The sequence below is a fragment of the Cavia porcellus genome, unplaced genomic scaffold (assembly GCF_034190915.1).
Source record: "Cavia porcellus strain 051 isolate PalLab524CR breed Dunkin Hartley unplaced genomic scaffold, mCavPor4.1 scaffold_23, whole genome shotgun sequence".
NCBI classification, from domain to species: domain Eukaryota; kingdom Metazoa; phylum Chordata; class Mammalia; order Rodentia; family Caviidae; genus Cavia; species Cavia porcellus.
The window spans coordinates 13,664,065-13,691,817 of NW_026947506.1; the positions used below are offsets into that span (position 1 = coordinate 13,664,065).

The 27,753-nt window shown below is 35.1% G+C and overlaps 1 protein-coding gene across 5 annotated transcripts in view; it reads left to right on the plus strand.

The window, feature by feature from the left end:
- The window catches only part of LOC100726707 (zinc finger protein 709-like), a 31,648-nt gene extending 3,895 nt beyond the window's left edge, over nt 1–27,753 (plus strand). For 2 of the 5 annotated variants that reach the window (XM_023561399.2, XM_063233808.1), the window contains exons 2-4: nt 20,166–20,292; nt 20,485–20,545; nt 21,701–27,753. In XM_023561399.2, the coding sequence (XP_023417167.1) occupies nt 20,166–20,292; nt 20,485–20,545; nt 21,701–23,624 (2,112 nt within the window). In that variant the 3' untranslated portion in view covers nt 23,625–27,753. Of the gene's footprint in view, nt 1–16,365; nt 16,390–20,165; nt 20,293–20,484; nt 20,546–21,700 lie in introns of those variants that run through there. The other 3 variants (XM_063233809.1, XM_013143308.3, XM_063233810.1) reach the window with 3 other exon arrangements.

A 27,753-nucleotide genomic window follows, 5' to 3' on the forward strand; every position in this document is an offset into this window, starting at 1 on the left:
CTGCTGTCCCAGAAGCAGATAGAGACAATCCCCTGGATGCTCAGGAGCATCTTGGCTGGTGCACAGAGTGTGTATCACTTAAAACCTTATTATACACCATGCACTTTACAGCAACCACCAGTGGGCTATAGTTCCTGTTTCTCGTAGGCATCAACCCTGGACCTTTTTAAATTTGATTCGTTTCAGAGTGAAATTTAATTGCTTTTTTTCATTTTTTCTGTCTTTGATGACTCCATTTTTAGGCTTTCTTTTTCCTATTCCTGTGTAAGACCTTCTGTGCATTATCTCCCTATTGCCTGATCTCATATTTCTGGTGAGAATTCTTTATGTTGTTGTTTTTGTAGGTATTTCATTATCACTTGTAGAGAATCAAACTTCTTGCGATTTTTCCATTTGCGTTTTGATTTCTTGGAGAAATTTCTTTGCTGAACAGAAATCCTTTTGTATCTTTTCAAGTCACCTTAAGATTTGTGGCTTTACAATTTTGTGTCCAAGAATTCCTCACTCTTAGATCAGCAAGTCATTTTCTTATACTTTCTTCTATATTTTAGGTTCATATGTTATATTTTTTCTTGGCTCTATGAAGAGTGTACTTTTGAAAGTTTGATTTAAAAAAAATAAGTTTCACATAGCATATGTAACAATCAGTTTATCATGATAAAAATCTGATGAATCACATCTTACTCTTGACTTGTACTGCCAACCTTATCAAATCTCACTTTGTTTAAAGGAATTGTGTTTCTTTTAAGTTTAGTGTGTATATATATTGTCTGAATTTCAGACTTAAATGAGTAGACTTGCATAGTGTTTTCTAAATAGTTTCAAAGAACATCTGTTTATTTTTTTGTTTGGGATTTCAATAAAATGAGTGTCCCTTTGGTTTAAGAAGACAATCTCATAGAAGTTTTTCAAATTTATATTATTTTATTGGTATACATACAGTTGTGTTAAGCATGTAATCTAATTAATTCATAGCATATTGCCTGATCAAATCCCAGTACTTATATCACATTCTTCAATTTTATTTGTATGTACTGTCTTTCTGGAAAATTTTCAGGTATTAAAAGGTTTTCTGGATATGATTTGTAATAATTATGAAAGTTGGTTATAATAATTTTTAGTGGTATATGAGATGATTTCTAGATGTCAATTATGTCCTTGCACTATGGTAACATGAGAGAAGGCATTTTCTTTAACAAAACTACATATGGGTCTGGTCTGAGTGAGGAAGCAGTTCTGACATCTAGTTGACTGCTTTCAAGGCAGTTTAGAAATGTTTGCTAACAGTTTAAAAAAGCTCAAACTTCTAATTAAATGTATTTCTGAAATTGTAGATTGTTTCCTACAATGTTCATTGTATTCACATACTATGGAGACATTCTTGCACCTTTAAATTTATTAATAACAATTTTTTCATATTTTTATTGATAATCAGCTAAAGACTTAGGGTTTTGGTTAGAGTTAGGCATAGTGACTCATATAACATCCCAACACTTGGGACTGAGATGCAAGAGGATAAATACAAGTTTAAGGCTGGCCTGGGTGCCAGGTGCATACAAGGCCAGCTTGAATCACATAAGAAATGAAAAACATATATTTCACGTCAAAACCACAAGTGAACTAATAATATAGTTCAGCATTAAACTGCATGCTCAGTGTGACTGCAGTCCAGAACTGTATCCCTCCTGTGAGAAAAGAAAACAAATTTGGAATTGTAAAGTTAACCCTTCCTTATATTCATAGTATTTTTGTGTTAAAGTCTACCTAATATTTATATTGTAGTTGAAGGAAATTTTGTTATGTCCTAATATAATTTTTTGTGTTTATGTTTTGGAAAAAGATTTCTTTCTTTATACACAGTGAAAATATACTTAATACCTATTGCCCAAGTATTTTAAATGCATTAGAATTAAGAGTTTCTAATTGTATTTTTGATGGATGTTAAATTTGCAACTGAAACCATATACAGATGCATATAGATAGAAGTAAGTCTGTCAGGAAAGATATACTGCTTGAGTTTCATTGAAATTTTATAAGATATTTGAAATTCTATACTAGTTTCATGCCAAGACAATGTCCTGCTAAATTTCCATTCTAACCTTGAAATTGTGATCTCCTTGCTTTATGTCCCAAGAATCTGAGTTTTCAACTGTATACCATTGTTTCCATCTCCTTTCATCTCTTATTCAATTGAAAAACAGGTTACTTTTTTTTTTTTTTTTTGTCTTTTTCATTTTTATCGGTACCGGGGATCGAACTCATGACTGCCTGCTTGCAAGGCAGGTGCTTATGCCGCTGAGCTAAATCCCCAGCCCCAAAAAACAGATTTCTTGATTGAATGTTGAGATACAGATTAAAAGTAAAGCAAAACATTGTAGTAATCAATGAAAAGATGAGCATACTTAGAGAATATATTTTACTAAATACCCAAATCAAATATGCATTTCCTAAAACACGCTTGCTGTGAGAAGTCTTACATCATGGTCATCAATGCATGTTTGCAAGTTGCTTGCCTTTTCCTGCAGTCTGTGTTAAACAAGCCCAATTACTGGTTCAGCTGTGGCTTAGGAACTTAATATGTTGATCTCATTTGTAGCTTTTACTACAGTGAAAGTTAAGGCTAGTAAAATTTAACAGATGAGAAAAAAATGTGTAAAGCTTAGCAAGTTGTTCAACAGTAGAGTTTAGAAGTTGCTGTTTGGTCTGTGTCCCACTTTAAATTTTACCACTGTGTCTTCAGGCTGCTTTGGATATCACCAGATTCAACAGCCGTACTTTCTGAGAAATACTGGACATTCTTGGTTTCCTGTGGCTCCTCTAGCCGGTCCTTTGTTGCTGCACTTGCTGATGAACCTGTTTATACTGCCAGGGATTCTGCTCATCAGGGTACTGTCTGGAGTGAATGCAGACGCTACACACCCATGTACTTGTTGTCTGCTTTTCCTGTGTCTAAAATATGTTTAATGTCATTATCAACACTGATCAGCCTGTCACGCTTTCACTTCTGTATCTCCTGTGTGTCCTGGGCTCTTCAGATGTTTTTGTTCTTTCCACTTTGCTACATTGGATTCTTGTTCAGAATTTTGAGCTATGCTCAGTGTATTTGTCTATTTGCCTGATTGTATTACAGAATGCATTTTGAACTCTGTGACAGTGTCTACCTTGTGGCTTCATCCTGAGGTGTGTTCAACTATAGGAAGTATGTTGACAATTATATGTTTCTGTGTGTCCTTGTGTGAGGCTAACGTTATACAAGATTTTCCCCACCACAATTTCCATCAGAAAGGAGCCCTGTACAGAGCAAAAATCCTACTCATCATGCTGTGATGTCATCAGTTGTTCAGTCCTCACTGTGTTCACCTGTCTCCTAAGTTTATAGTAATCTACAGGGTCTCCTGTGCTGAGGGATGACAGATTGCCTTGTCTTTTTTTTAAACTTTTGTCAATAAACATAATTTTATTATTTATTGAAACCAATGTCTAATCCCCAAAAATATCATGAATGAATTTGATATATTTTAAAGGCTCTTCTTTAAACTCGAATTTAATCTCAGCAAAAAGTTATTAAAGTAGCACATATATTCAAACAATCCGGGTATAAGGATACTTTCAATCTATGCCTGTATGATTAAGTCTGTGTTTTCAAGAAATGATAATTTTACTCCATGGATAGCACACCAATATTGGTTTGATTATATACAATGAAAATTGTACATAAAATTACACTAAATTCTCTATATACAGTTCACTGTGTATAGAGAATTTAATGTAATTTTTAGCCCAGTTTCTTTCTGGCTGCCAAATTAGTTGACAATTACTTATCTAACTCATAAGTAATATTATCATTTAAATTGTGTATACCAGAGAATCTTATATTCATGCCAAAGATGAATAAAATATGAATATATACCAGATAAAATGAACTTAATATTTTCAAATGTTAATAAGTAAGTAGTGATAATTAAATATGCCTTTAATCAACACAGACATGACCATATAAATAATCTTTATTTTTCCTTATATAATTTTCTAACCTATTTCTTCCCTTTGTTAGTATATCTTTTATTAGATACCATAATAGTTTTTTCAAAATACGCATTTTTTAGTTAGTTCTTATGTTTGTTACCTAACTGACCCATTTTGTTCTTATTTAAAAAATACTCGGTTACACAAATATGAGGCATGAGTTCATTTTCATAAAATATTCAGTCACAGCCTATAAAAATCAGAGCAAAATGATCATTCTATAGAATTCAATAAATTTACATTAAAATCCAGAGACATAACCTTCATAATTGAAAAACAGTTATTTAAATAATAGTTTTGATGGTCACAAAATATTATCTAGGAATATTAATATAATTTATAGTAAATACCCAATGTGTAATATGTAAAGTTTTCTCATTTTATGAAATGCTCAAACATGTTTCATTTTTTTAATCAGGGGTCAAACTCAACATCTAATAATGCTAGTCAGGCAGGTGCTCATGCCAGTGAGCTATATACCTATACCCCCACCCCTGAACGTGTTTAGTCTTTAAATAATTATGCTTCTGGAAAAAATATGAAAAGTTAAATAATATTCAGGAAAAATAATTTTAGTAAATTTTTGCAAGTCATGCTTCATGCTCAACTGGTTAAGGTAATAATATCATTTAAGTTGTTAATACCAGAGAATCTTATACTTCAGCTCAAAGATGAGTAAAATATGTGTATATATCAGATACAAATGAAAACTCTTAAGTTGGAAAAATATATAACTCGTTGATGCTATTTTTCGAATTTGCAAACAAGAGATACTAGTGTATAGTTTTGTGATAAATTATAAATATAAGTAAAATTCTTATATTATTTCTATATTAATAGAAAGCTAATCTCATTGGATGATTATAATTTATTTTTTATTTTAAAGAGATTAAGACAAAACAGGACATAACAGAGCAGATCAGACAGAACAATGTAAGCAACACAGTATTTCACCAGAAGGCAACCCATAGTTAATAGTAAATACCACAATGTCTCTTTATATGAAATAGTTGAGTATAACTTCATATACAATAGTATCAAACATAACAAAATAGTATAAAAACATTCAAGAGAATCAGAGTATTACAGGTCGTTCAGAACCAAATAACAGAAAACACCAAATGGCTACTATATGATCTCATTTTCCATAGAAAATTTGTTTATACTTTCACCCATAGTACAATCCAATAAAGGTACAACATGGTAGAGTCAGCGGAAACAGAAGAGTAAGAGTATGGTAGGACTTCAGAGTAAGATTATATTATGTCAGTACTGGCTATTATAATGACTTGTTTTCCTCAAATTAGCTGTCAATACCATCACAGATAATAAAATCAAAAAACCAGGAAAAACCCATTACAACTGCGATCATTATAAGGCTTCAAAACAATGTAATGGGGAATCATGATTACCATAAACTCTTATGTACTCTTACTATTTCTTACACTAGCAAGACTATACGGTATTTATACATGTGAGTTTGATTGATTTGGTGGATGAGAACGGTCTCAAGTTGTGGCCACTTATTAGTAAATATCTCAATATGATCATTCTATATAGCTGAGTGGTACTCCATTGTATAAAAATACCACAACTTTTTATCCGTTCCTCAGTTGATGGACACTTAGGTTGTTTCCAAGATCTGGCTATTACAAATTGTGCTGCTATAAACATGGGTGCACATATATCACAGTGGTATGATGTTTTCAATTCTTTTGGGAATATGATCCATTTAGATTTTAGTTTAGTGTATGGTGATAGGCATGGGTCTAGTTTTAGTTTTCGGCATACACTAAACTAAAATCTAAATGGATCAAAGATCTGAATATTAAAACAGAAACCTAAATCTGTTGGAAAACAAAGTAGATAAACATCTTGAAGACACAATGGTAGGTAGAGAATTCATGAACAGGAGTCAAAACACACGGGAAGAGATTGGCCTGTAGTTCTCTTTTTTAGTTCGGTCTTTCTCAGGTTTTGGTACTAGAGTTATATTTGCTTCCAGGAATGACTTAGGAGGAACTGCCTCCCTTTCAATTTCATTGAGGAGGAGTGTCGGCATTAAGTCTTCTTTGCATTTCTTGTAAAATTCCAGTCAATCTGCCTGGGCTTGGACTCTTCTTTGTAGGTAAGGACTTAATTTCATTTTCAATTTCATTGATAGAAATTGGGTTATTCAGCAGTTTTACATATTCTTGACCTAGCTTTGGTATTTCATATGTTTCTAGGAATCTGTCCATTTCTTCTGTGTTATCAAACCTGTAAGAGTACAGGTATTTAAAATAGGTGTTGATGATCTTCTGTATTTCCGTAGGGTCTGTAGTGATTTTGTCTTTTTTGTTTCTTACTGTATTACTTTGAGCTTTTTCTTTCCTTTTTTAATTAGGTTGGCTAGGGGATTATCAATTTTATTTATTCTTTCAAAGAACCAACTCTTTGATTCATTGATTCTTTGAGTTGTTTTCTTAGTCTCTATTGCATTAATTTCTGCTCTGATTTTTGTAATTTCCTCCCTTCTTTTGGCTTTGGACTTGACTTGCTCTTCTTTTTCTGAATGTTTGAGGTATAGCATCAGGTTGTTTATTTGTATTCGTTCTGTTTTTCTGATGTGGGAATTCAGTGCAATAAATTTTCCTTTGAGGACTACTTTCATTGTATCCCACAGATTCCGGTAAGTTGTACTTGTATTTTCATTTGCTTGTAGGTATTGTTTAATTTCTTCTTTATTTTACCCTGTGACCCACGATTCTCAAGAGTGTATTTTTTTTAAGTTTATTTAAGGAGGAAAAAAAAAACAGAAAAAGGGTACAAGTTGTACAGAATTTTAGAAAAAATAAACAATAGGAAATGACTAGTTAATTGGTTACATATTGTCATCTTAGAAATAGTTATTCAAGTTACAAAATTAAAGCATATAAAGTGGACATTCAAACAGTGAGACTGCAAACAGTTCTCTTCAATGATCCAACAAAACTCAGTGATAGTTATCTATCTTACACACTTAAATATACATGCAGTTATGTCCTTTAGAGCACCTTCTTTTCCTCTCTTTTGTACAGTGACAATTACACATTTTGGGTTTTGTTACTCCCACAGTTCTTTCTTTTTTTCTTTTAAATTTTATTTAAGGAGAAAAAAGAAAAAAAAACAGAAAAAGGGTTCAAGTTATACAGAATTTCAGAAAAAATAAACAGTAGGAAATCACTAGTTAATTACATATTGTCATCTTAGAAATAGTTGTTGAAGTTACAAAATTAAAGCATATAGAGGGGACTTTCAAACAGTGAGACTGCAAACAGTTTTGTTCAATGATCCAACAAAACTCAGTAATATGGTTATCTATCTTATACACTTAAATATATATATGCAGTTATATCTTTTAGAGAACTTTCTTTTCCTTTCTTTTGTACAATGACAATTACACATTTTGGGTTTTATTACTCCCACAGTTCTTTCTACTTTTTTTTTTTTTTGAAGAAAGTAAAACCAAATGTGACATACCAGGAAAGAGTCAGTCAAATCAAAAGGATGGACATAATACATAATGTAAAAACAAAATACAAGGTGATCAACAATGGTTACCATAATGCATCTTGCTATCTGAAAAAGAATTGCCTATATTATCAGTTATAATAAAATTAAGCAAAACAATAAAGAACAAAACTAATAAAACCAAAACATTGTAGACATTAGCGGATTTCAAAAGAATATAATAGTTAACCAGAATGGGCGTCATAATGAATCTTATTGTCTTCACAGTTGTTGCCTATACTTTCGAACTTGGTACTATCAAGCAAAACAGAATAGAGGAAAATCAATCAAAACAAGATGGTGAGAGCAATACAGGGCTTCAAATCAAGTTAACAGGAAATCAAAGTGGGTTATATAATATATCCTGCTATTTTTATTTATTTTTTCCTTAATTAAAAGGATAAAAATGAAAAAGTAAATAATAAAAAAGAAGATTGAGATAAAAGAGGGCATAACAGCAAAACAGCACAGGTCAAAACATAGCCATTTAAGCAAAATAGTGTTTCACCACAAGATAATCCCGACATAAAAGTAGTTACCATACTGTCTCTTTCTTCGAAATCTTTGAGTATAACTTCGTGTACTGTAGCATCTAACATATCAAGACAATGTAAGACCATTCAAGAGAATGACAGTATTACAGGGTAGTTACAATCAACTAACAGAAAATGAACAATGGTTTCTATATAATCTCCTTGTCTATAAAAGTTTTTGTTTATATTATCACATATAATAAAATCCAATAAGATACAACATGTTAAGACCGATGGAGACAGAAGAGCAAAAACTTGATGAGACTTCAAAACAAGATGATATTAAATCAACACTAGCTATTATGATGTCTTGTTTTCTCCAAAATAGCTGTTCCTACCATCCAACCTTCCCTGCCTCATTTCTGTTGAGCTCTTTTTCTGTCATTAGTTGTCTGTCTTCTTTATTTCGTTTTCTGCTCCATTCATTGTGGCCCCTCTGGCGCTGTTTCTGGAATCTTGGTATTTTTCTTTTTTAGAATATCCTGAAGTATTCTCTGTAGAGTTGAATTCATGGTTGCAAATTCCCCTAGTTCCTCTTTATCCTGGAAGCACCTTGTTTTTCCATCAATTTCTAGGGACAGTTGTGCAGTATATATCAATCTTGGCTGGAGCTTGTTATCTTTCAAAGCTTGAATTATTTCCCCCCATGCTCTTTGTGATTTGATGGTTTGTGCCAAGAAGTCTGCTGTAATTCTGATGGGTGTTCCTTTGTAAGTGATCTGTTTCTTGTCTCTTACAGCTTTTAATATTCTGTTCTTATATTGGATTTCTGGAATTTTGATTATTATATGCCTGGGTGTAGCTCTGTTTGGGTTGTAGGTTGCTGGGGTCCTGTATGCCTCATACATCTGAGTATCTTTACCTTCTCCTAAATTAGGGAAATTCTCCTGGATTATTTCTGTGAATAGCATTTGTAGTTCATTTGTTTGTGTCCCTACTTCCTCTTTTATGTTCTTAATTCTTAAGTTATAGATCCTCTTATCATCTTCTAGCCTTTGTATTATTGCTGTTTGTTTTCTTGTTATTTTTAAGTTTTTCATTTCATGCTCCTACCTTACAAATCTGTCCTCCAGTTCAGATAATCTATCCTTTGTTTCTTTCAAGCTGTTTTGCCAGCTTTCAATAGAATTTTTAGTTTCCTGGTAATCTCTTTGAACCTGCTTCACGTATTCTATGTTTTCTCTATTTTTCCCATCAAACAATTCTCCCTTTTTTTCTGTTCTTCCATTCCACCATCTGTTTTTTCTTGGGCGGTGCTTAGCATTTCTCTAAGTATTCTACTTATATCTTGCTTTATTTCATTAAATACTTCACTTTTGAACTCGTCTATGAGGCTCTGGAGATATTGCTTTATGTCTATTGCTGCCATGTCTGATATTTCATGTTTTCTGTCCTCATTCTCTTTGCATTTACCTTTCCTGGATTAGTGTTCTCAGGATTGAGAACTGAGGACCCTTTCTTGTTGCTTCCTCTTCCTATACTTTTTGTTCCTTCCATACAAGTGTATATAGGAGGCCCAGTTTTCTTTCTCTTTGTCTGTTACAGTTTGCGCCGGGTAGGTGTTCCCACCCACTGTAATGTACTAGGGAGACACAGACCTGGGTGGTCCCACCCACTGCAGTGTACTAGGGAGACACAGACCTGGATAGCCTCTGCTGGGCCCGCCCCTCCAGATCAACCTACTGAAGGCTTCACTGCTAGGGTGCACCACCAGGCACTGGGACCTGGTTTGAGCTAGCCCACTGGATCTTAGTCTGCGGCATCACCCAGGCCAAGCGCTCCCCACCATTCCTGCTTGAGAGGGGAATATGCAACTAAAGTCACTGCAGCGTCCTGTTCCAGCTAGTCTGCCCAGTCTCAGAATGTCCTCTGTTGGAGCCTCCTAGTCTATGAAAGGGTCCCCATTCCTGTCACTCACCTCAGGTCGATGCAGTGCTCCCTGCCAGTCCTGCTCTCAACTCCATTCAGTTCGCCAATTCCCACTCTCAGAGCTTTTGCACGTCTCTTTCCTTGCTGTGCTGATTCAGCCGCAGCAGTGGCAGCAGCAAATTCAAATTACGGCTTCCAGAGGCGCGGGTTCCAGCTTCCACATTGAGATTTTATCTGTTCCTGTTATAGCACCAGGATTGCATTTCCAGTTGGTTTCTCTCAGCTTAGTTTGTTCTTGGGTCGGCAGGGTATATCTCCCCTTGCTTAGGACTCCTCACACTGCATCATTCCTGGATTCTAAGCTGGCAATCTCAGAGAGCCTCCATGGCTGCTGTTATCTGTCCACCATGTTCTCCCAGAAGTCTCAAGAGTGTATTATTCAATTTCCATGTGTTTGTGGGGTTTTAGCAATTTCTTTTATCATTAATTTCTAGTTTTGTGGCACTATGATCTGATAACATGCATGGGATCATTTCAGTTCTTTATCATTTATTTAAATATGTTCTGTGGTTTAGTATGTGGTTATTTTAGAAAATGTCCCTTGTGCCACTGAGAAGAATCTATATTCTGATGTTGTTGGATGGAACACTCTGTAAATGTCTATGAAGTCCATTTGGTCACAAGTGTGATTCAGTTCTGTTATTTCATTGCTGATTTTCTGTCTGGTTGATCTGTCCCTTAGTGTCAGTGGTGTGTTAAGATCTCCTGTTATTATTGTGTTATTGTTAATTTGATTTTTCATTTCTATTAATACTTGCTTTGTATAACTGGGTGCTCTGGAATTTAGTACATATATATTTAAGATTGTTATCTTTTCCTCTTGAAGTTTTCCCCTAACCAGTATGTAATGACCTTCCTTATCTCTTAGGATCATTCTTGGTTTAGTCCACATTATCTGCAAACAAAATAGCTACTCCTTTTTTGGGGGGAGTTCCTGTTGCATGTAGTATTGTTTTCCATCCTTTGCCTTTCAGTCTATGAGTTTCCTTTTGGGTTAGATGGGTTTCTTGAAGACAGCTTATGGTTGGATGTTGTTTCTTGATCCATTCTGCCAGTCTGTTTCTTTTAATTGGTAAGACCATTTACATTAATGGTTGTAGCTGTTATATATTGGTTTATTGTTGACATGTTATCTTTTTGCTGTTGCATCGTTATCTTTCCATTCTGTTTGTCTGCGTTGTTTAGTGAGTTTTTTCCTATGTGTATCTAAACTGTATTTCAGTATTCTTTGCAGGGTTGGCTTGGTGATCATGAAGTTCTTCAGCTGTTCTTTGTCATGGAAGTATCTTATTTCACCACTGATTTTGAAGGATAGTTTTTCAGGGTACATCATTCTATGTTGGAAATCATTTTCCTCTAGGATTTGGAATACTTCACTCCATGCTCTTCTTGACTTCACTGTTTGTGTTGAGAAGTCTGCTCTGATTCTGATAGGCCTTCCTTTTATAGGTGATCTGTCACTTCTGTGTAACAGCTTTTGATATTCTATTTTTATGTTGGATTTCTGGGATGGTGATTATTATATATATGGGTGTAGTTTTGTTTTGGTTATGGCTATTTGAGTTTTATGTGCTTCACTGGTCCTGATGACAGTTTCCATTTTCATGTTTAGAAATTTTCAGCTATTACTTCTGTAAATATCCTTTTGACATCCTGAATGTTGTCCCCTTCTTTTTTAATTTATCCCTATCAATCTTACGTTGTTTTTTCTTTGAGTCATCTTGCAACTGTTGGATTGTTATTTCCTGATTCCTGTTATTTTTAAGAGATCTTTCCTTTCCTGTTCACTAGCTGCAATCTTGTCTTCGAGATCTGAAATTGTATCTTCACTTTCCTTGAGGTGGTTTTGACAACTTTCAATGTAATTTTCGTTTTCCTGTATATCTCTTTGAATCTGCTTTATGTATTTTTTTTTCTTATATTGTTCATCCAGGGGCTCTGTCTTTTTGTTTTTAACTGTGTCTTCTTTAGATGTTTTCAGCATCTCTGTCATTACTTTTATTACGTCTTCTTTTACCTGGGAGATTATTTCTCATTTAAATTCCTTTAAAGATTCCTGGAGTTGCTTCTTTATTTCAGTTACTATTATTTCAGGTGTTTCAGGTGTATGGCATATATTTTCCTCTATGTATATAGCTCCTGTGCTTTCTTGGGATGGGCTGGATGTTTGAGATTGCATTTTGGCCTTTCATTTTGTCATTTTCCTATATTTCCATGTTTCACTTGTTGTTCCAAAGCTTCCCCTGGGCGTATTGGAAATTGTCTCCTATGTCCTGGGCTTCTGGGATAGCTCCCTCCTTGGGCAGTGAGGCCCCAGATTCAAAGAAGGTTACCAGGTGTGGCTCAGGTAGGCCTAAAGCCTTCTCAAGCCATGCAGCTCCCTCCTCTGGTAGCAAAGCTCCCCAAACCAAAAGAAGGCCACCAGGGGCGGCCCAGGCAGGCCTGAATCCCACTAAGTCCAATCTAGTGTGGCCACAAGCTAAGCGGGTCCCCAACCACCCAGAGCAAGGATCTGAAACTCTCCCTGGGATCAGATACTGTGCAGGCATCCACCTCCTTGGGTGGAAAAGCTCCCCAGGCTGAAAGAAGGTTACTCACGTGGCCTAAGTAGGCCTGAAACCTCCTCTGCAGGGCAGCTCCCTCCTCCAGGTGGTGGCAGCAGCTGAGGTGCTCTCTGAGGCAAGAGAAGGCCACCGGCAAGGCCTGAGCAGGCCCCCATGGCTCGGCTCAGCTCCCTCCTCCAAAGGGCGGCAGCAGCGGCGGTGGTCTCCGGGCTGAGCAGGAAACATATTTTCTTAGTAATGATAGCTCTCCCTTCTCCTGACATTTACTTTGCTTCTAGATCCCTTCATTTATCTTCCCACATCTGTCGTGAGGCATACTGTGGCGCCTCCTGGGCCAGACTGCCTTGTCTATGGATATAATTTACCTTTCTGTGTTTGGCAAGCTCTCTTACCTTGCCTTTGTTTGTTTTTACAGCCTAAATTCTAAAATAATCCTAAGGAGACTCTGCAGGTTCTGACATAGAATGTCCACAATCCTTTCACTTTTATCCTAAGCTAAAAAGATCAGCAAACCAGCAGGAAGAAGGCCTTCCCATCAACCTCATCTGAATGTTTTGAGGCCTGTTATGTAGTAAATAGCTCATTGGATCCTTATTTATCTTTCTTTTGTTCTGTCCCTCTGTTTCTTCTCTTAGTCACTCTCCCTCCATTCCATATTCTGTTGTTTCTTTTTATTTTTTTCACTTTCTTTGCTTCCTTTCTCTTTCCTTTTCTACTTTCCCATCACTACTTTTATTCCTCATTGCTTCCAGTTGTTCTTATATCCCTTTTTTCATTTGCCTTTCTGTCAAATCCATCCTTCCTTCCTATCTTTCTCCATTCATTGATTTTTATTAGTTGACTGTAAATAGCCCTCCAAATTCTTTGTCTATTTATCGTTAAGTAGAGATTGCCAGCTTTACTGAAATATAACTTGCTGTTTGATTCATTTACTTAGAAATATACGTAGTCAACAGCCTACTCCATTTGGAACATTTTAGTTTGCTCCTAAAAAACCTAGCCTCATTATTTCTTCTGTGTCCTAAGCCATATGAATTGCTAATCTACTGTATACCCTGTATATTTTCACTTTCTGGCCACTTTGTATAGTGGATAATTCAAACCTGTCTCTGTCAGTCTTCCTCATGGTGTTTACAAGGAGCCTTGCATTGTAGCATTTTTTTTTCAAAAACTCTATTTATGAAAGAATATTATTATGTAAAGCGTAAAGTAATGCTTAGTCATTAATTTGTGGATATTTCAGTTGTTTCCACATTTTAGCTTTTATCAACACTGAATTGAAATGTCATTGTAAAATGCATTCCAATGTGTGAGATGTGCCAAGTGCATATTTCATATCAACAAAGACTGGAACACATGGTGTAGAAGGGGAAGTTAAAAAGAAACTAATAAAAGAGAAAAGCTGCTGAGAGTAGAAGGGAACATGAAAGTGGTTTGGAACTTGATCCCATGAAGTTTTTGATACAGTAAAATTTCATTTACCAGTAGTATTTTATACAGTAAAGTAATTTTACAGATTACTTTGGATGTTGTTAAAATCCACCTATTGGGAGGTTTAGGTGGTGTATGTGTGCATTATGTAACCCCTCATATTCAAACATAGTTAATAATTCACTAAATAAAACACAATATTCTGTAAAAAATCAATCTAATTTTAAAATTAAAAAATTGATACAGAATTTCAAAATAAAATGTTATATTAACAATATGTAATAGATTGTGTATTGTGTGTATTGTTCTCTTCAAAATGGTTGCTCAGATTATAAAATATAAATATGAAAAAATGATCAAATGTGAAAGCACAAACCATTCTTTTTGGTGAACTAATAGAGATTACTAGTATCATTCTGTATCATATATAAATATCTTTTTACTTACTTTCTCCTTTCTCCCATCCCAGTTGTGCTTTCCTTTTGAGCAATTTCTTCCCCTTTCACTTCCACAATATGTATTGTATATTTTAGATCTTATTTACTCTTTCAATTTTTTACACCATGAAGTCAATATAATATTTACACATGAAAGTCTGATTTGTTTCACTTATGAGTATGACATCAAGTTCTATCTATTAACCTATAAAAGCCTCAAGTTTATCCTTCATAGCTGAGTAGCACTCCATTGTATAAAAATATTACATCTTTTTATTCATTCCATGATTGATGGGCATTTGTGTTGTTTCCTAAATTTAGCTATTTCAAATTGTGCTGCTATGAACATGGGTACACATATATTCCTAAGGCTTTATGTTTTCAGTTCTTCTGGGAAGATGCCCTGAGAGGAATAGCTGGATCAAATAGGACCTCTGATCTAAACTTCTGAGGACTCAGCACACTGATTGTACTAGTCTTCAGTCCCACCAGCAGTGGAGAATGGTTCCTTTTTCCCCACAGCCCTGTCAGTATTAGTTATTGGTTGATTTCTTGAAGATAGCCATTCTTTCTGGAGTGAGATGGAATCTTAGTGTTGTTTTATTTTGCATTCTAGAATGACCTATGATTTTAAACATTTTTTATGTATTTATTTGCCATTTGTATTTCTTCATCTGACAAGTGCTTATTAATCTCAGATGCCCCCTTTTTTGCTGGGTCTTTGAATTTGAGGGCCCTAATTTTTTTTAAGCCAGTCAAATTTAGCAGTGGGGCCCTAATTTTTTTAAACTTTCTATATTCTCTAGTTAGAAGTCTTTTTTCTTTTTTTCTTTTTTTTAGAAGTCTTTTCTGAGGAACAGTTGATTAAAATTTTTTCTCACTGTGTGGGCTGTCTTTTTACTCTGTGGGTGATTTCTTTTGGTGTGCAAAATTTTTTTAAGATGATGACATCCCAGTTGTTGATTCTTTGAAGTAGTTCCTATGCAGTTGGTTTATGTTGATGAACTCTCTGCCTATCACTGTCTTAAATATTTCTACCTACTATGCCTTCCACAAGATTTAGGATTTCTGTTTTGATATTTAGATCTTTTAGGCCAGGTATGGTGGTGCATGCCTGTCACTCCAGCATGTGGAAGGCTGAGACAGGATTGCTCTGAGTTTGAGACCAACCTGGACTACAAAGTGAGTTCAAGGCCAGCCTGAACTGCATAGTAAAACCCATATCAAAAAGACAAAAAAAAAATTTAGATCTTTGATCCATTTTGTCTTTAGTGCATTGTGATAGACATGGGTAGTCTCTGGCATGTAGAAGCCAGTTTTTTCAGCACCTTTTATTAAAAAGGCTATCATGGGCCAGGATTTAGCTTAGTGGCTTAAGCACCTGCCTGGCAAGTGTGGGGTCATGAGTTCGATCCCTGGTATCAAAAAAAAGGACAGTTACTCAGCTATACTATAGTATCTCTTGTAGCAGTCATGAGCAACACACAAGTAACAAAAAGGCTGTCTGTCCTTCTAGTGAACATATTTTGCCCCTCTGTCAAAGATAAGGTGACTGAGTGTCTTTGTAGTTGTATCTACCTCTTCTGATCTTCTCTATTGATCCTCAGGCTTGTTGTTTTGCCAGAACTATGTTGATTTTAACATGTACCTTTGTAGTATACTTGCTGTTGCTTCTGTAATTTTCTGGTGTTGTGATCTTTGTTCTTTTTTTTTGGGGGGGGGGTTGAGACAGTGTCTCACTATGCAGTTCAGGTTGGCCTTGGGCTCACTTTGTAGCCCAGGCTGATCTCGAACTTGGAACAATCCTCTTGCCTAAGCCTCTGAGTGCTGGGATTACAGAAGTGTGCCACCATGCATAGCTTGATCTTTGTTCTTTCCTAATAGGTAATTCATTGTTTCTAATTTATTCTGAAGCAGCCATATCTGGGTCCTGAAAAGGTAATATGTTCTATATTCATTTTTATACTTCTACCTACTGCTCAATATTTAATCAAGCCTTTAATTTGAATCATGTGTGTTTTTAAAATTCATGATTTAATCTGTAATTCTTTGGAGTATTTTAAATATGTTTGTACTATTGGTATCAAATTTCCATTTATTTATTTATTTATGGTACTGGGGATTGAACTTATGACCTTGCATTTGCCAGTCAAGCACTTGTGCTGCTGACCTAAATCCTCAGCCCTCAATTTCCTTTTAATAGCTATGGGAGTGTGTTTTGCACAGTTCACAGGTTGTTTTGTTTTGTTTTGTTTTGTTTTGTTTTTAGAGACAGGGTTTCACTATGAAGTTCTGATTGGCCCTGAACACACTTTGTAGTACTGACAGGCCTTGAACTTGCAGTGATGTTCCTTGTACAGTTTACTTTGAACACATTTCGTTTTTGCCTCTTCTTTTGACTTTTCTTATTGTGTTTGCACTACATAATGGTTAAATTCATGTTACAGCTGAGTTCATGTCAGAAAAATAAGCAAGACGAGCCTCTTCAGCAACAGCATGCCATCTTCCCCTGTAGTATTCCTTTTATGTGTGGACAGCAATTCTGAAGTGGGCCTTTCACACCCTGACCCATGCTGACTCAGTTTACCTGAGTGTTCCAAATTGACCTTTAGGTAACCCACTGCAACCATATATCCAGGACTGTTTTTTTTTTTAAAGCAAACAGGCTTTTATATCATTATGTGATCAATGGAATTGCTTTGATGTACTTTGAGTAATGTCAAATTAATGTAGCTTCTGTGTATTTCATTGAATCTTTGATAGACCTGTGCATCTTTTTCCATAGCTCTGGGTAGTCTACCCTCATCAATGTCAAAATGCCTCACTCTTGTCCATGTAATAGGCACAGCATTGGAGCCATATCCCACATGTGTAGACATTGATCAGCTCTGGTGTCTGTTCTCTCTTTCTCTCACAGTCTTGCCTGTCCTTCTAATGGGCAGTAGGGAGTCTGACAACTGCTTGCTGGAGGTCTGTGCATTTCTTGTTTGCATCTGTGCTGCTTTTCTATTGCTTCCCAGCAATATTTTATTCTGAGAATGTTGTCTCATCTTTTCATATATGAATGCAGACAGATGTAAATTAATGTGTACTTTCTTAATGGTGATGTAGTGCTTAAATATTTTGCAATAAATTTTATTTTCCAAATTGCTGGTGAATACTTGATACTTAATGTGAATAACCTGGAAATATTCAGAAAGTTTCTTCACAGGGCTTGGATAGTGGGTGAGAGCGTTCAGGTAATTGACACCCTATCTGACTCAACCTTCTTTTGCTCCATGGATGACCACTGTCCTGCTTTGGTGACTTTTCCTAAGTTTACCTAAGTGAGTGTGTCTATGAAAAATGTTCTTTTGGTTCCCTCCCTTAGAATTTTCAAAAGATTATTATAGGTTTGCCAAGAGAACTGTTTTCATAAGCTTATTTACTCTCGTTGTTTTTCATATGTGTTTATAGGTGAATGAAAAGCCAGATGCTTTCTCATTCATTCCATTGGTTACAGGATTCAAAATTTTTCAAGTTTACTTGAATCACATCTCTCTCCAGAAATAATAGCAAATTTTATTCTCTGCTCATTGGAAAGAAGTTACTGATCTGTATGCTTTGTTAAACTGTAAAGGAAATGTATGTAGAGTAGGAATTCTTCCATAAGTTTGTGTATTTTTGTGTTATTCCATATTTCCACTTTGCTTAATGTTCACTGTTTTCACTTGCGTTAGATATGTTTTACTCATTTTTTTAGATTTGCGTTCATTGATCTTTTTAAATCTTTTTTTATTTATTTAAAGAGAAAAAACAAAACAAAAAAGGGTAGAAATAATGCAGAATTTCAGAAAAATAAACAGTAAGAAATCACTAGTTGATCTTAGAAATAGTTGTCATCTTAGAAATAGTTACTGAGTCATCTTAGAAATAGTTGTTCAAGTTACGAAATTAAAGCACACAAAGTGACTTTCAAATAATGACACTGCAAACAGTTCTGTTCAATGATCTAACAAAAACTTAGTAATATGGTTATCAGTACTACACACTTGCTTTTTATCTTAAAGAGGATAAGATTAAACATGACAAAACAGAACAAAACAGCTCATAAGAAAACAATTTAAAGAAATACAGATTTCAAAGCAAGTCCACTGAAGATCTTCACTGTCTATCGTATTGTCTCTAGTTTTCTTCCAAACAGTTGTTCCCATCTTCACACACATTGAATATGTACTGAACATTATAGAAACTAATCAAATCATTACAGGATGATGAAGGCTTTTTAAGTCTTCAAGACCTGACTTTGGGGAAGTCAATAATGACTACCATAATGTTTCTCATTCTCTTCATAGTAGCTGTCCTTATCTTTATGTGTGCTGAAATTGAACATAAGAGACTAGACTAATATCACTCTGAACAGTATTAAATCTAGCAATAATAGTATTGCTAGATTTTATCATAATGCTACAGAATTAGCACTGGGTTTCTTAATGTCTCTTCTTCAGAGTATCTGTTCATTACATCATGTATTGTATAATCTATTCCCATAAACAGTTTAGAAATTCTCCCCATGTGTGAATCTCTACATGTATATCTATTCTTTCTGTATTATAGGGAAAAACAGATCATAACAAGACAACAAAACAAATTCCTAGAAAAACATGAAATGAAAAAGACATATAAGACCACAATATTAGGTAATCTACAGTAGTTACTATGCTTTCTCTTGTTGTATTCAATAGAATTGTCCACATCATCAGGCATAATATAATTGAACATAACATTACATAGCTATACTAATAAAAACATAACTTTGAAGACATTGTAGGACTTGAAAGCAGTTAATAAAACTGGAATGGATATCTTTTACATCTTGCCATCTTCAGAATAGTTGCCTCTACTCTTAAACTTGTACTATCAAGCATATCAAATTCGAATAAAATCAGTCAAGGCAAGACAGCAGTCTAACAAACCGGCTTCAAATAAGATCAGTCACAGTAAGACAATGTAAGTAACACAGGGTTTCAGTTTAAGTTAATAGGAAATTAAGGATAGTTACCTGTTATTTTTGGGTTAGCTGTCTGTCCTCAAATCTAATATGAGTAAATAGATTGGAACAAAATAAATCAAACTAAACAGAGCAATAAGACTACTGTGACTTTTAAATCCTGATACACTATTAACAATGTCCTCTATCTTCCTTTTTTAGATAATACCTCCCCTCAAAGTGAGTCATTAAACATTCATCTGCCCCTGTGGTTTGTGCATGGTGGTCTTGTAGGCTCCCACTTTGAGCTCTGATTTAGAAATATTGTGCAGATAGCCTTACAGTGACCCAGCAAAAGAACCAGTGCTCCTATTCTGCTGTTGCATTAGCAGTGGGGTGCACTCTAGCATCAGAATTACTGTCAGAAAAAAATGTGTATATACACGGAATGGATGACTAAGACATGTAATTATGCTTTGAAGAATTCAGCTTTCGTTCAGCTGTTTTGTTTTGTTTTATGGAGAGAGTGTCTTACGGCGTAGTTCAGGCTGGAATTAAACTCACTCTGGAGCTCACACTGGTCTTGAACTCATGGCAGTCCTCATGTCTCAGTCTCCTGAATGCTGGGATTACAGATAAGCATCATCTCACATGGCCCTCAATTCAGCTTTTTATCAGAGGAGTTAAGATATCCCTGACTGTGAGTCTCAACCTCCCTTTGAGAATTTTGTGTATTCTCCTTTAGCAGGCAGTGACCTTTGAGGATGTGGCTGTGAACTTCACCAGTGAGGAGTGGGCTTTGCTGAACTCATCCCAAAAGAAGCTCTACAGAGATGTGATGGAGGAAACTTTTCGGAATATGGTTGCTATAAGTAAGCTTGACATGTCTTTTTTACTTACAGTATCAAAAGAATATGGTTTGTTGCTCATCAGTGCTGTTTTATTAAGATGAAGTTTGAAGAATAGCTGAAGCTTGGTTATACTATATCATAAATCTTGTTGAAATTTATTAATTTGTGTATATTAATATAATGAGTGGTTATATCTCTATGTCTACAATTCAGGAAGAACTGGGGATAACCAGGAAGTTGAGAAAGAATGCAAAACTTACTGGCGATATCTAAGGTAATTTTTACTCACAAGAAAAAAATAATGTTCCTCAGGAGTCTATGTGAGCAGAAACATGACAGACAAGGAAATGAGATGAAGTTCAATTTAATGTCAAAAATATTCTCCAAAGGTGTATATAGGTTGAGTATGTGTAATTGGCAATTGAATCATGAAAACATGAAATTGCATTTAGAAATTGTATGTAGATGTATATAAAAAGAATGTACTTCGAATTTTGGCAGGAACTCATATTTAGAATATTTATATATGCATGTGAATGTAACACATTCAGTATCTAAATAAAAATTGCTACTCTTAAAGTAGTAGTCACAGTACAAATAAATATTAAGTATAGTAACTATTTTAATCAATAAACAATTGTCTCTAAAGGTATACAGGCATATTTTTCCTGGGGATAGTCTCAAAAGAGTCAAAATCATCATATTATGCAGATGTATGCATACCCACATTCACTCAAGACAGGTAATGTTATAACTGGTTTGCTCAGCACTCTGGGAAGTGGATTATGGAGGATAGCAAGTTTAAGCTCAGTCTGAACAACTTAATCATCAGTGACAATCTCTGAAAATAAGAAATGAAAAAGTGGAGATTTTGTGCTAAGACCTTTGTTTCATTCCCAGCGCTGAAAAGAAAAGTGCTATATAATCAACCAAAAAGATAAATAACATCATATCATTTGCCAAAAGAAATAAATGGGTCTTCCTCCCATAATATTAAGTAAAATAACTTAGATGCAAAATGTGAAATGGCACATTATTTCTCTTATATGAGAAACCAAAATGCCAATTAAAGAGTAAAAAAAGAGAGAGGTGATAGAGAACAGGACTGACTTTTTAGAGAAGGGAAAGCCAAACAGATTAAGGAGAGAAAGAGAAAGAGTGTGATGGGGAAAGAGTTATCAAAATAATCGATATGTGATACATACATGTACCTATTGCTAAAAATGAAGCTAAACATCCTGTATTTCAAAATATACCAAATTTAAAATTCCAAAAGAATACTACTCTTTTGAGAATGGCTGTTTGGAATGTGTCTAGCAAGGCATTCCGTTGTTTGTCAAAATTTCTTAGCAGGCATCAAAACAGAACTTGTTTTGGTAAGTCATCAATATGGAGACCCATTTTTATTGTGATTCTTTGTTCTTTACAGAAATGAAGAGACAGGAAAATGCTATCAACTTAAAGCTTGGAATCAATATAAGGAACTATTCCTTCATACTTCAGATGCTAAGATGAATGTGAAACAAACAGACACACACAGTGCTGTTCAGATTCATGAAACGAATTGCAGTGGAGGGAAAGCCTATGTATGTAAGCAGTGTGGAAAAACTTTTGCCACACGTGGCTACTGTAAAATACATGAAAGTCTTCACACTGGTGAGAAACCTTATGCATGTAAGCAATGTGGGAAAGCATTCAGCACACGTAGGTACTGTCACATGCATGAGAGGCTTCACACTGGAGAGAAACCTTATGTGTGTAAGCAGTGTGGGAAAGCTTTCAGCATGAAACGTCATTGTCAAATACATGAGAGAACTCATACTGGAGAAAAGTTGCATGTATGTAAACAATGTGGGAAAGCTTTCACCACACGTGGCTATTGTAAAGTACATGAAAGAATTCACACTGGAGAGAAACCTTATGTATGTAAGCATTGTGGGAAAGCTTACAGCAGGTACAGTGAATGTAAAATACATGAAAGAAATCACACTGGGGAGAAACCCTATGCATGTAAGCAATGTGAAAAGGCTTTCACCACACGCAGGTCTTGTCAAATACATGAAAGAATTCACACTGGGGAGAAAGCTTATGTATGTAAACAGTGTGGGAAAGCTTTCACCTCACAGAGTTATTGTCAAATACACGAAAGACTTCACTTTGGGGAGAAACCCTATGTATGTAAGCAGTGTGGAAAAGCTTTCACCACACATGGATCTTGTCAAATACATGAAAGAACTCACACAGGGGAGAAGCCCTATATATGTAAGCAATGCGGGAAAGCTTTTAGCACACGCAGATATTGTCATATACACGAAAGACTTCACACTGGAGAAAGACACTATGTATGTAAGCAGTGTGGGAAAGCTTTTCGTACTCGTATATATTGTAAGAAACATGAAAGACTTCACACTGGGGAGAAACCTTATGTATGTAAGCAGTGTGGGAAAGCTTTCAGCACACGTAAGTATTGTCAAAGACATGAAAGATGTCACAGTGGGGAGAAACCTTATGTGTGTAAGCAATGTGGTAAAGCTTTCAGCAGAAACACTCATTGTCAAAAACATGAAAGAATTCACATTGGGGAGAAACCATATGTATGTAAACAGTGTGGGAAAGGTTTTACCACACATGGATATTGTCAAATACACGAAAGAAGTCACACTGGGGAAAAGCCTTATGTATGTAAGCATTGTGGGAAAGCTTTCAGCAGATACAGTGAATGTAAAATACATGAAAAATCTCACACAGGAGAGCAACCTCATGTATGTAAACAGTGTGGGAAAGCTTTTAGCAGACAGAGTGAATATAAAATACATGAAAGAATTCACACTGGGGAGAAACCTTATGCATGTAAACAATGTGGGAAAGCTTTCACCACACACAGATCTTGTCAAGTACATGAGAGAATTCATACCGGGGAGAAACCCTATGTATGTAAACAGTGTGGGAAAGCTTTCAGCACAAACAGTCATTGTCAAAGACATGAAAAAATTCACACTGGGGTGAAACCCTATGTGTGTAAGCAATGTAAAAAAGCTTTCACCACACACAGATCTTGCCAAATACATGAAAGAAATCACACTGGAAATAAAGCCTATGTATGTAAACATTGTGGAAAAGCTTTCACCACACATGGATATTGTAAAATACATGAAAGACTTCATATTGGGGAGAAACCCTATGTATGTAAACAATGTGGGAAAGCTTTCAGCACACGTAGGTATTGTCAGTTGCATGAAAGATGCCACACTGGGGAAAAACCCTATGTATGTAAGCAGTGTGGAAAAGCATTCAGCAGAAACACTCATTGTCGAAGACATGAAAGTATTCACATGGAGAGAAACTCTGTGTAAGTGAACTATTTGGGAAAGCTTTAACCACACATGGATATATCAAATACATGAAAGATGTCACATTTTGGAGAAACCCTGTGTGTATAAGCAATGTGGGAAAACTTTCAGCACAAACAGTGATTAAACACGTGAAAGAACTCACACTAGAGAGAAACATGTATGTCAGCATGATGGGATAGCTTTTGATACTTGTGAATATTGTCACATACATGGAAGACCTCACACTGGGGAGAAACCCTGTGAATATAAGCAATGTGGGAATGATTTCAGCACATGTAGAGATTGTTTACTGCATAAAAGCCTCCACTAGAGAGAAATTATGTATGTAAGCAATGTGAAAAAGATTTCATCGGGTACATTGAATGGAAAATATACAAAAGCACTTACATTAGAGATTAATTCTGTGTGTGTAAGCAATGTGAGAAAGGTTTCACTAGGCATAGTGAATGCAAAATAAGTGAAAGCACTTATACTGGGGATTGATCTTAGGAATATAAGCAATGTGGGAATACTTTCCACACACATGATGATTGTTGCATATGTGAAAAACTTACTGGACAGAAATCCCATGTTGAGAATGTGGGAAAGATATCAGTCTACTCATATTCTTCAGTACATGAAAGAAGCCTTGCTGAATAGAAAATTTTACATGTAAGCTTACTTTGAAAATGTTCTAAGAATTTCTCATGTTCTGGAGACCTGAAGAAATAATACAAAAAGTTTGATGTCAATATTTTATCACATTTTTCAGAAAATAGAAATCCCAGGTGGAACTATACTAAAGTACATACTCCATTTGGTTTTCAGTAAATCACATATACCTATCTAGGTTATGTACCTGTACAGCTATATATAGAAACATTGAGTTGATATAATTTTGTATTTTTTAGTTTCTCTGTCCATAGTGTCTTTTAATTAAACATGGTGAACTGAGATATACTCCCTGCTTTCAAGCACAGTTAGTATTGATGTAGATAATGGTTTTTTTCTTTATAATTTTGAGGCAGAGACCACTAAAAAACTTAACTTTTAAATTGTTTTTTCAATTGCTATTTGTTGGTATTTTTACATGTATTTGTTTTACATTTTGGTTCAAATACTCCCGTCTCCTGTGTAACAAATGATGTTTCTGAACTTGATATTACATTTTATATTAAAATATGTAAATAATATATTTCAGAAACTGTGAGCATGTATTTATTACAAAGTTGTATTGTTTTCCCCAAAACTTGTAACTTAGCAAATGTTATGTTTTTCATGTGACAGGATACTTGTTTATATCCTAACATGATTGTATATTACACCATGTACATAATGTTGCCTGTTTTTCTTTGTTACTGTAGCCAATATTATCATTTACATAAATATTTATGTTTTCCTACCATCAAAATTTTACTTGTCATTTTTATGTTGCAATGATTTTTAATTTGGTGTTACTTTTTCCACTCTATGTACCAAAAATGACCCACAGTGCTGTGAATTAGTGATTGCCCCAGACCAGCAGAACCATAACTTGTCTGCAAAAGCATATCGTGAATTATAGCACTTCTCCAGAAAGTATAAATGATGGCATGCTTTATCAGTAACAACACTTTGAGAGGAATTCTTGTCAGCTCTAGATTGTTTTGGGGGGAGACCGGGGATTTAGCTCAACGGCATAAGTACCTGCCTTGCAAGCAGGTGTCATGAGTTCGATCTCCAGTACTGAAAAAAATGAAAAAGACCAAAAAAAAAAAAAAAAAAGATTGTTTTGGGGGAGCATGGTTGCTATTGAATGTACAAGGCCAACGTCTTCATTCTATTCCCTGTTGCTGTGATGCCATTCTATCTTTGGTAAATCATTATTGTTTTTACCTGATACTCTAAACTAATGGCGTGAAGGAAAACCTAACTCATGAGATATTAGTCAGTTTGGTAGATTGTTTTTTCTGCTACCAATATTTGAGACAAATTTCTACAGTGCCATTTCTCATTTTTCATCAGGACCCTTGCCTGATGTTTACGATATGAGCCAGTTGCCTTCAAACACATAAAATGGGCCAAGGTGTGTGTATGAATCCTACTTAGTCTCCTTTGACCTGTATTTTTTTATTCTCTTTATCATTGATGGAATTTGTAAAGTGTTTAATACAGTGTTCTTGAATACAAAAGCTGCACAATTTTTGCTGGCATTGTGTTGTTACAAATCTGTGGGATCTTGAAAGCATAACTGAGCACTGCATTAAGTATCTCTAATACAGTGAGTATAGCTTGCTCTCGTCTTAATTATGCTCAGACACATCAACCTCTCACCTGTTTTGTAATAGCACCTAAAATTATGTCTTTTGGATCTGAAATATCTGATATAGTTCATGGAACAAATGACACTGTACAAGTGTCAATCTTTACACCCTACAACATGTCGCCAATTTCCCTGCAGCACATTTCTGCTTACCCTCACCAGGAAGATGTGTGGTGTGTTTTGCTATTCTAGCTAATAACAGAATATTGACTCTAGAAGAAACTTATTCTGTGTATATTCACTTTCTCATTTTATCACAAAAATCTTATTAGTCCCATTGATGCATGTTTGTAATCCCAGAAACTCAGGAGGCTTCAGTGGGTGGAAGAAAAAGTTGAGTCCAGCCTATTAAATTTAGTTCCTGTATCAAAAATGTATCTTCAAGTTCTGTATATGTAGCCCTGTGCTTTAGTACTCCTAGCTTGACTCCTCAGTATCAGAATTATTTTAATGCGCACAATTACACATCAGTGGTTGTCCTTTTCTCACTTGACCACTTAATAGTTTACCCCAAGCATTTGTTTGGAAGTGCATTTGTTTATCGACTAACTTTATTCGGGGCATCTTTGGGGCAGGTGTCATTTTAACAAGTTGGCTCATACTGAATATGTTTCACAAAATTATTGTTTTTGTATTTCCTATAATATTATGAACATTAAGAAAACATACAATTTTTGTCATCCTGTATTTAAATAATTGGACTGGTAAGTGGTTATGTATAAAGGTCTAAGCCTAATGTGATTCCTTTAGTCCCCGTGTCAGGAGAGACAGATGTGATAAACAAGGCTTTGAAGCTAACTTTGGTGGGCAGCTTACTTAGATGCCTCAGCAAACTGTGAAGCAGTTGTCTTTATACACACATTTGAAGTTTAAGGCAAGAAACAAGTTCACATCAAGAATATAAACTTAGGATAGGGGCTGGGAATTTAGCTCAGCAGTATAAGAATCTGCCTGACAAGTGTGAGGTCATGAGTTTGATCTCCAATACCAAAAAAAGAAAAAAGAAAAGAAAACCTAGGATAGTATTAAAAAAAAAAAATCACTACTGCAAAGCACTGATTTTGTTGCTCCCGAAATATACTTTTTTTTTCAGAAATACACTTTTTATGGTAATATTTGTATAACAGCCCTATATATGTCTATATCAGAGTAAAACAAATGAAATGTAATTGTCAGAAATCTTGTTCTGAGTGTGGAGACAGAAATTTTTTATCAATGCAGTTGCTGATGTTTTGTGTAGAAAACAAGATACGATGATACAACAAAATAAAAATTGTGTGTAGTTTAAAAACTCATGCACACATGGAAGCAAAACAAAATACATGAAGAAACAACCTAAAGAATGGGAAAAAATTTGCCTGATACTCCTCAGAGAATGAACATCTAAAGAAACAGGCAAGTGAAATGAATATACACCACAGATTAAGTACAAATTGTCAATAAATACTTGAAAAATAAATGCTTTTGCCCAATAGAGAAGTACAAATTGGAACATTATCTCATTCCAGACAAAACACATCACCATGAATTAAAAAAAAAAAAGTTCACAAGGCTGCAGGGGAAAAGCAGTGTAAGTAGTTCAACCAATACCAAAGTCAGTGTACAAAGTATTCAGAAACCAAAGTTATTCCATTTGGTGCAGTGCTTCCATTTGTGGGTATCTTCCCCAAAGAGTTAAAGATATCAAATTTCTGTGACCCTGGGATATTGTTTACTGCAGCAATACTAGCTTTTTCTATGGGGAACAGCAGCGAAGATTGCTCTGTCAGTCACCAGATATCAATGATAAACAATAAATATTCTTCAGTGTACTCCATTTAATAAAAGATATGTGCTTTTTATTGTGAA